Below are 10,606 nucleotides of genomic sequence, written 5' to 3' on the forward strand. Positions count from 1 at the left end.
TGACCCTCAAAGACCTGTTAGTCTGCCTTTAAAATGTCCACCTCTACTCCATTTATTATCCTAAATTAGATGCACCTGGTTGTTAGCTGCATAAAGACACCTGTCCACCCCATACAATCAGTAAGAATCCAACTACTAACATGGCCAAGACCAAAGAGCTGTCCAAAGACACTAGAGACAATATTGTACACCTCCACAAGGCTGGAAAGGGCTACGGGGAAATTGCCAAGCAGCTTGGTGAAAAAAGGTCCACTGTTGGAGCAATCATTAGAAAATGGAAGAAGCTAAACATGACTGTCAATCTCCCTCGGACTGGGGCTCCATGCAAGATCTCACCTCGTGGGTCTCAATGATCCTAAGAAAGGTGAGAAATCAGCCCAGAACTACACGGGAGGAGCTGGTCAATGACCTGAAAAGAGCTGGGACCACCGTTTCCAAGGTTACTGTTGGTAATACACTAAGACGTCATGGTTTGAAATCATGCATGGCACGGAAGGTTCCCCTGCTTAAACCAGCACATGTCAAGGCCCGTCTTAAGTTTGCCAATGACCATTTGGATGATCCAGAGGAGTCATGGGAGAAAGTCATGTGGTCAGATGAGACCAAAATAGAACTTTTTGGTCATAATTCCACTAACCGTGTTTGGAGGAAGAAGAATGATGAGTACCATCCCAAGAACACCATCCCTACTGTGAAGCATGAGGGTGGTAGCATCATGCTTTGGGGGTGTTTTTCTGCACATGGGACAGGGTGACTGCACTGTATTAAGGAGAGGATGACCGGGGCCATGTATTGGGATATTTTGGGGAACAACCTCCTTCCCTCAGTTAGAGCATTGAAGATGGGTCGAGGCTGGGTCTTCCAACATGACAATGACCCGAAGCACACAGCCAGGATAACCAAGGAGTGGCTCTGTAAGAAGCATATCAAGGTTCTGGCGTGGCCTAGCCAGTCTCCAGACCTAAACCCAATAGAGAATCTTTGGCGGGAGCTCAAACTCCGTGTTTCTCAGCAACAGCCCAGAAACCTGACTGATCTAGAGAAGATCTGTGTGGAGGAGTGGGCCAAAATCCCTCCTGCAGTGTGTGCAAACCTGGTGAAAAACTACAGGAAACGTTTGACCTCTGTACTTGCAAACAAAGGCTACTGTACCAAATATTAACATTGATTTTCTCAGGTGTTCAAATACTTATTTGCAGCTGTATCATACAAATAAATAGTTAAAAAATCATACATTGTGATTTCTGGATTTTTTTTTTTAGATTATGTCTCTCACAGTGGACATGCACCTACGATGACAATTTCAGACCCCTCCATGATTTCTAAGTGGGAGAACTTGCAAAATAGCAGGGTGTTCAAATACTTATTTTCCTCACTGTATATATATATATATATTAAAGAGAAAGAAACATAGTATGTAGTTTTGAGAACATTTATTGTGCAAAACTGTAATTATACAACATAATGTTGCAGATAAATGAAATTCAAGTACACTAGTTGCAGAGACTTTAACAAAGAAAAAGCTTAAAGTATTGGGTTTCTTTCATTTAGTGCAAACGATTCTAAAAGGCACTACACTTAGTTAGTTTAAGTCCTTGGTTCTTAAATGCTACCCCTGATGCAGAGAACAGTAAAAACTGGTGTGTTTTTAGTTAAGGAACAGACACTGTACTGAAATCCCTTTCAGTATTAGGCAAATATGCACACATACTTATACTAAATAAAAACATATTTCAAACATAGTTTCTTACATGCTGCCTAATGTAACGCATTTGAGCACACTTGTACACACACACACACACAGCAATTTGGTGTGTGTGTATGTGGCATGTTGCGACATGTTCTCCAGCACACAGTGCGAGTGAGAACACACCGTGTGAGGCCTGGAACCTGAAAACCAAACCGCCGACCTGTGCTGGGCCACACAGACCACACAAAACCCCAGCCAAGTTCAAAAGGCTGGGGAAAACAAACAATTAAAACAGGTTTGGAGGCACAGAGGAAATCATTTGGCCAAAATGTAGTTTGCTTTAATCTTTGCTTGAGAAAAAGCTGATTACATATTGTTCATGCTGGAAAGTAGGGCTGCGTGATATGAGGAAAATAAGTGATGTGCGATAACATTGTTGAATATGGCGATAACGATATTACTTGCGATGAGTAAACAGATATCAGGGTTTCAGCCAGAAAAGTTGTTGAGCTCAGTGGCAAGAAACAGAACAACAGAATCATGGACGGTATTGCGAAATTGAGAATTTAAAAAGGCTACAAGTCCATAGGGCTCTACATTCAGTCAGAGCTAAAAGCTAACTGGAGATATGAAAATATGACTATATCTAACTTTCCAACTGAGTCCCCCCCCCCCCGCTGTTTAAAAGTGTCTTAAAAATACATTACAAAATAATTTCAAGTGATTTAGGCCTGTTGGGGGGTAACAAAGGCCCAGGCTTGAAATACACTGTGGGAAACCCTGGATGTTAAAGTGTTCTCCGTTCTGCTGCTTTTCAGTATTCTGCTAAAATACAACAAACTGTTTTTTGAATTTAAAACAAATGAAAGGACAGGGCTCGACATTAAGGCTTGTCCGCTTGTCCGGGACAAGTGGATTTTTTGTAGGGCAAGTGGAAGAGAAATTTACTTGCCCCACTGGACAAGTTAAAACTCAAACAAAATAAAATGCCATGTTAGTTCACGTTATGTGCCACTCATTACATCTAGGTTACCGATTTGAAACGATACATTTTTTTCCCCGCAATCCCGGGCAGCGGGCCGCTAACGTTAGACCCAGCCCGCTAACGTTAGACCCAGACCGCTAACGTTAGACCCAGCCCGCTAACGTTAGACCCAGCCCGCTAACGTTAGACCCAGCCCGCTGTTCAGCTCGTTCTCTGTAAGCGATGCAGCATGAAAGCACGGCGAACCTGCCGGTGTTAGTTAGCTAATGTTAGCTTGCTAACTCCGCCTTAACGTTACCTCCTCGCCACATCGTTGACAGAAAAGGAGAGACCCGGTGCTAATACGGCACCGGTGCCTTAATGACCGTTATCTACCGGACCGTATTGCAACGCAGATTTTGGTGCCACTGAAATGCCAGCGCTTCTCTCTGATGCTCCGAAAACGGACGAGGGAACCTAAACATCGCCGCATGTCACGCTAGTTAACATTACACTTGGCAGCAGGTAACGTTAGCCTACGGTTAACTAGCAGCTAGAGTAAATACGGTTAAATTGCTGACAGCTAAACGGTGTAAAAGTGTGTCTGTCTGTATTTCACTGGAGAGGAACGTATGACGTTGTAGCTGCTGTTGTCGAAAAACACAGATGTTGCGTTCACATGAAATTGGCCTTGCCATACTCGTGCTGCATTCAAAGCTGTTGTAAAATACCCTTTTCCCATCCAGAGGTCGTTTTTGCCGTTCTATAATGTCGTTTTTTTGTGCTCCTTTTTGAAACAAATAAATAAATAACATGCTGATTAAATATCAGGTAATAATCAACTGTGAAGTAGCTACAGCTTTTAAAGGATCTCTAAATCAGCCTCTGCTGGGTAGAAATTAGTGAAATTGTATAAAAAAAAAATTGTTAACACCAACATTAAGTGGCAAAATCCATTGTTATGTCTACAAAATTATTATAGATATAGTATAAGTTCAAGTTTAAGTCACCACTACGTCTGGTCAAAATATTGACTTAGTATCTCAGAATATAAACTAAGAATCTCAAAGTAATGAAAAAATTTAAAATATTGCTTTAGAATCTCAATATATTGACTTAGTATCTCAATATACTGACTTAGTAACTCAGAATATTGACTAAGAATCTCAAACCAATGAGAACATTTAAAATATTGACTTACAATCTTAATAAATTGACTCAACATCTCAAAGTATCGACTTAGTATCTCAATATATTGACTTAGTAACTTAGAATATTGACTGTGAATCTGAAAGTAATGACAGACTTTAAAATACTGACTTAGAATCTCAATTATCATTAACTTCTGCACACCGGCGTGCAACATATTACTTTGTACTATGAAGTCTGGAGATCCTTTTTTCTTGTTGAATGGGAAATCTGTTGTTGGGACACATTTGTTTCTACTGTTTCAACTGAATTTTATTAATGTTGATAGTGTTTGGATGCTTTCAACGGTTTGTTCGAATTCTGCATTAGCAAAACAATAATTTTTTATAAAATGATGACTCTTTACCCGGACAAGTAACTTTTGTGCATGGACAAGTGAAACGTAAATGTACTTGTCCGAAGGACAAGTGCCTCAAAAAGTTAATGTCAAGCCCTAAAGGAAATCATTTCTAACATTCTTTTATTGAACAAATTGAACATTGAACTGAATATAAAAGGCAGCACTAAAAAAGAGAATGATAGTTACATTTTAATGTGAAGTTTTCTGTTGATAACCCTAACACAAAAATCTCTGAGTGTTTTTCGCGATACGTCGCAGCCTTTCATGATGTGTTTATTACGCCAGTTGATATTGTGATGATGATTTCTTTTTTTTAAACCGATATATTGCGCAGTCCTTCTGGAAAGGCTGGGTGTCTGATATTTGGTGGAGGCTTTCTCTCCTTTTTCACATTTTACTCGTCCTTAAAAGATCTTCATCATTATGTCCACAGTGAATTAATGCTGAACGCTCTCACTCAGCTATTTAAAAACTGCTGTCCCCTCTGAAACGCCACAGCTGAGGCGTTATAATAAAGCACCCCCACTCTCTATGCAGTCAATTATTCATGCTCCCAGGATATTAAACACTCTGACCATTATTAAGGCTGTGACAATACAGCTTATAACAAAGATGAAGTGTTGCTGCTCAAAGGCAACGGAAGCATGAAGACATGAACTGAAAGGGCCGCTTTCAAACTGAAACAAGACTTTGAAAAAAGTTGTTTGTTTGCTGTGCTGTTATGATGATGGGATAAGATACAGTTCTTTGTACCAGATTAACAGCAGCCCAGGAAGTTGTAATGTAGGGACTGTTGAATTTAGGGATAGGGGTGGGAGATATTGACAAAAATGAATATCTCGATATATTTTTTTCGATATCGATATTCAGACGATATTTTTGAAATCCTTCTAGAAGTTAAAAGAAGCCCTGTTCGGAGGCTATTTCAGTGGTTCTCTTGGGAAAATGTACAAGAAAGATGAAATCATAACAATAAACAAAGGGCTCTGTTCTGTAACATATTGCAAACAACCATGTCCTTATTGGAAGCAGTCCTGGAGCTGGGACAAGGCCGGGTCAGACTAGGTTCTGATAGTCCTTCTACTGGGCTGTATAGTCCTTCTGACTTGGACTTATGCTGTATGTTCTTTAACTTGTGTAAGTCTGAATATACGTATGGTACATGAAGGTAGCTGTAATGTGCCAAACATTTTGTTGTGCAGATGGTGGTGACTAAGATTGACAAATGTGGCTCGGGAACACTGCTGACCAACTTAATGGATCTGCAGGATGTGGTGAAAACACACACCACGAGCTGCTTCCCCCAGCCGTTCCTTGTCAGGTAATTTTTTAACTTTAGGAGTGTACGTAAGTAAGTAAAATGTATTTTTATAGCACATTTAAATACAGCTTGCACTGACCAAAATGCTGTACATAGTGCCTTAGCCACAGAATAATAACAATAAAATAAATACATTGACAGATCAGTGACATCAATAGACAAACTCTTAATTAAAGACATAGCAGGGTAAAACAATTAGAACACACGGGAGGTGGGGGGGAAGGCCAATGTAAATACGTGAGTTTTGAGCCTGGTTTTGAATATTGTAATTGAAGGGGCATTTCTGATGTCAGGTGGCAGTTGGTTCCACAGCTGATGGACAGCAACAGAAAAAGCTCTGTCACCTTTTTGCTTAAGCCGGGACCGTGGGACATGGAAGAGACCTTGACTGGAGGATCTGAGGGACCTGGGGGCTACATGGAGATGAATGATACCAGCTACGTAGCTGGGGGCCAGGGTGTGAAGAGCTTTAAAAACCATCAGCAGTATTTTAAATTGTATCCTAGACTGGACTGGAAGCCAGTGCAAGGAGGCTAGGATAGGTGTAATGTGTTCACGCTTTTTTGTGTTCGCCAGCAGCCTAGCCGCTGCATTTTGGACCATCTGAAGCCGTGCCACCAGAGTCCGAGGGAGACTAAAGTAGAAAGAGTCTAGGCGGGAGGTTATGAAAGCATGGATGACTTTTTCCAGATCATTGTATGACAGAGCAGAATTGAGTTTGGAAATGATTCTTAATTGATAAAAACTGGTCTTTACAACAGATGCTATTTGTTTGTCCAGGTTAAGATGGGAGTCCAAAATAACACCCAGGTTATGTACATGGGATTTAACATAGGGGGCAAAGAGATCAAGATTGGCAGGGATGGAATTTTTGGATTTTGAAGGGCCAAAGACAATAACTTCAGAAATTGTTAGCCATCCAGATTTTTTTTTCTTTCAAACAGTCTAAAAGAGGCTGCATGGAGTTGCCGGATTTAAGTGGGATGTACAGTTGGGAGTCATCTGCATAGAAATGGAATGAAATATAAAAAAGTACTGGACCCAGAATGGATCCCTGGGGGACACCATAAGACACAGGGCCAGGGGATGAAGAGTATTGATCTATGGATACTGAAAAAGATCTTTGGTGGAGGTAGGAGTGAAACCAGTTTAGAGCTGTACCCTTAATGCCAACCCACTGTTCAAGACGCTCTAGTAGTGGTCTACAGGAGTTAAGAATAAATTGAATGGAGGAACCAATAGCATCAAAAGCATTGATAATCTGTGAAGGGATAGGATCATGTGGGGCTGTTGATGGTTTCATGTGCTTTACAATGTCCCATAGTTCAGTGTAGGACACTGCTTGGAATTGGTCAAAAGTAGCTGTAGCAATGGGGAAAAGAGGTGGGGTGTCAGATACAACAGAAGTGAACTGTGCTCTGATGTGGTCAATTTTCTCAGTAAAAAACTTCAAGAACTCTTCAATGCTATTGGTGGATGCCTTGACCTCTGAAGAAACCTGGGGGTTAACAATTGAGTTTATAGTAATTAAAATTCTAGGGCGATGGGAATGTTTGCTTATAATGTTAGAGAAATGCTTAGCCCTGGCATTTTTAGCTGCAGCTTGGAAATTGGCCAGGGAATTTCTGAATATTTCTAAAGAGACTAGGAGGTGATCTTTTTTCTACTTATGCTCAGCACTTCGACAAACCTGCCTGAGATGGCGGGTGGAATCATCAAGCCACTGTTGAGATTTAAAATTAGTGCGTCTGAGTTTAAGAGGGGCCGCAGTTTCAAGGATAGCTGAGCAAGATGTGTTGAATAAGGATATTAGCTCATCAGGGCTCAAAAGGTGATCATGGGCAGTGATAAAGTCAGTGATAGCATTTCCGAAGTAGCATTCAGAGAACTTAGTTGCAGTAAAAGGGTTAATATGACGAGAGTAGTGGCCAGAAGATCTGGCTGTATACGGTGAGTTAAGTAGTTTAACAGTGAACACAATAGGCATATGGTCAGAGAAGGATGCATCCTCAATGCTTCCAATGTTATCAATCAAAAACCCATTTTTATCAATGGAAAACCCATGGGATAAAATCAGATCAAGATTGTGCCTCTGAACATGGGTCGCCTGATTTATGTGCTGGTGGAAGCCGAATGATTCCATTACATGGCAAAACTCACTACCTGGGCAACAGACATGAATATTAAAATCACCCAAAATCAACAAACGGTCATAGGATGTTGCATAATGAGACAGAAAGTCAGAAAATTCTTTAATGAAATGTTTATCTGATTTGGGAGGCCTGTAAACAAGTGCGCACATCAATGGTGTAGTAGCAGATTCTACTTTAACGCATTGTACTTCAAAGGAAGAAAAGCTCCCAGCAGAGACTGTTTGTACCATAAGCCGATTTTTAAAGATCAAAGCCACTCCGCCTCTTCTTCCCGAACTCCTCGGAGTGCTTATGATTGAACAGTTTGTGGGGCAAAGTTCGCCAAAAACAGATGTCTCACCAGCACCGGAGCCAATCCATGTCTCCGTTAAAAACAGCATGTCCAGATCTCGCTGGGTAAAAAAGTTGTTTAAAATGAAGGTCTTGTTTGACACGGACCTGCAGTTCAGTAATCCAAAGGCTGGGGAAGTTGAGAGCGTTGCAATGGGCGAATTATCAGGAGGTTCACCCCGCCGCTTTGGACGCGCAGTCTTGATGGAGCTGCAATGCAGTCAGCTGGAAAGATGGAGAGATGACAGGAGTATCTCAGGTCCCATGATCGACGAGCCAGGTAGAGGCCTCTGCTCCCTGCAAAGTCGTTGGAGAGCCAGCGAGGTGATAGTTGCGCACAGGACACACTCACAAATCCCCTGATCCGCACTCTAACACCACCGCCATTTCCTCGCTTCCTGCACCACTTCTTGCGGTGGGAAATGCAGCAGGAGAGCCGGCGAACGCAGTCCGCGGGAGAGTTGATGAACGTCGGGTGACATCTGGAGTGTGGGCCAAGCCGCCCAGTGGATTGTAGCTCTAAAGAGTTTTTGATATGTAGCAGTATATAGCGATTGTAAGTCCTTAGGGCATCGGCACAGTGCCAGAGCGACAACAGGAGGAACACAGACAGACACAACAGCACTCGGACAGGTAGGAGCTGACGACAAGCCGACAAATACACTGGTGCCATCTTTCCCCTCCGGAGAGCGCAGGTGTGTAGCGAGAAACACAGAAGGGAAGGTCACACACTGTGGGAGGGGCAGACAGCAAGTTGTCTGTTACGTCGTTTGGGCTGCCTTGTTGAGTGCGGCGGCACTGAGAACATTATATTTCACCTCTTTTTCTCTAAATGAAATGGGATTAGTCCAACAAATTGTTCGGTTTGTAATGCGTACCTAATTGAAAGCCTCGTACCGATCGGTTCAGTACGAATAAATGTATTGTTACACCCCCTAATGCATACATACTTTATCGGTTTTCCCAGCTAACTAATAAAAGTGTCATGAAATCCTGAATTACAGTTTCAGATTTCTGTTAAAAATATTTATTATTAAGCATTATATTTATTGTCGAGAATAAAAGGAGTGGATGGATACATTTAGCAGTTTGATAGCTTCCATTCTTTATTTGTCTCTCCCTCTCTCTCTCTCTCTTTCGCTCTAACAGCTCCCTCCACTTCTGGGGGATCTACCTCCTGAGATGCTTCATTACCCACGTAACGGGGAGCCTCAGGTTAACGGACACTGCTCCCAGTTGACCAGAGCCTGACTGGGTGGAGCTGGGACTTTCTAAGCTCCACGTAAATCCTCAATGCTAGGTTCACATGCATCTAAACAACTTCTTCAGAGGCTTTTATTTTCTAATAAAACATAAAATATTCCTTTGTTGGTTTGGCTGGTTGTCCTTTTACTTTATAGTTACACATTACATAAACTATGTCAACAACGTTTCATTTCTGGGATTGCTCCGGTGCCGCCGGAGGTTTTGCCGGATGTCTCTCACCTTCCGCTTTATTTGTGTTGGCTTTCTAAACTCCGGCCTATTCAGGAAACAACCTCCAAGCTAGAACTGACAAACAAATTATGTTTATCTTTTTTTTATTTTATTTTTTTAAGTAAAATTCTCATCACACACTCTACAGCCATTTTAATTCCAGAGCTGGCCTCCCTACGTACACATGTTCAACCAAAACATTGGAACCTGGCTGCTGGGATTTGCTCCCATTCAGCCGTCAGTGAGGTCTGACAATAAAAATAGTTTGGCTGATGAAAGGGTCACACAAAGTTTAGTCTATATCCTTGACGTTCATATTTTGGGATTGCTCTGTTGCAGACGGAAATTCCACCGGATTTCACTCATTTAGGCCGGATGTCCGTCCCCTTCCTCTTCCTTTGTGTTGGCGTTCTAACCTCCGGTGGATTTGTGAGGACTATGGTTAACTGCTCCTCAGATCTCTGCAGGGTAAATCCAGACAGCTAGCTAGACTATCTTTCTCCCATCCCGGAATGCTGTGTGGATTAGCCAGACCCTCCTCCGCAGCGCTGTGGAGGATGTCTTGCAAAGCTAGACTACATAAAGTTAAACTACAGCTGAGGCTTGGCGATGAGGCCTGGCTCACAGCAGGCGTTCCAGTCCATCGCTTTGTGCATGCAGGGGGTGGGGAGGGGCATTGTAATGTTGAATCAGACAAGGGGCTTCGATGTAAGCATTACAAGTAAAGCTTTCTGTCCATCAGCAAACTGTAAATCACTGAGAGTCGAGGCAGAGCAGCCGGAGGACATAAAATCTCCGTAAAATATGATCCAACTTCACCAAAATGACTGAAAATGTTTAAATGCACACTAATATCCTGAATATGACATAATTCTGAATTCTGTAAATGTGTAAAAGAGTCTCTCAATGCGTGAGAGATTTGTGAATGTGTACAGGAATCTGTTAACGTGTATTCAGAATCTGTGTGTGTGTGTGTGTGTGTGTGTGTGTGTAATCAGATTTGTAAATGTGTAAAAAACAAACATCTGCAGGCATAAAAGAAGTCTTGAAGTGGTTCATGTTGGGCAGATGGAGAGCGAAAGGCCCTGAGCATGCTCAGGAGAAGCTGTTGTGTTGTTGTGGA

At 42.0% G+C, this 10,606-nt stretch overlaps 1 protein-coding gene across 3 annotated transcripts in view; it reads left to right on the forward strand.

Annotated features, from left to right (window-relative positions):
- Positions 1 to 9,377, forward strand: part of gtpbp8 (GTP binding protein 8) — a 35,703-nt gene extending 26,326 nt beyond the window's left edge. For 2 of the 3 annotated variants that reach the window (XM_028592154.1, XM_028592155.1), the window contains exons 7-8: positions 5,406 to 5,524; positions 9,157 to 9,377. In XM_028592154.1, coding sequence (XP_028447955.1) covers positions 5,406 to 5,524; positions 9,157 to 9,247 — 210 coding nt within the window. In that variant the 3' untranslated portion in view covers positions 9,248 to 9,377. The remainder of the gene's footprint in view (positions 1 to 5,405; positions 5,525 to 9,156) is intronic. The other variant, XM_028592156.1, reaches the window with a different exon arrangement.
- The last annotated feature ends 1,229 nt before the right edge of the window (positions 9,378 to 10,606 follow it).

This window comes from Perca flavescens, chromosome 11, assembly GCF_004354835.1.
Source record: "Perca flavescens isolate YP-PL-M2 chromosome 11, PFLA_1.0, whole genome shotgun sequence".
NCBI lineage: Eukaryota > Metazoa > Chordata > Actinopteri > Perciformes > Percidae > Perca > Perca flavescens.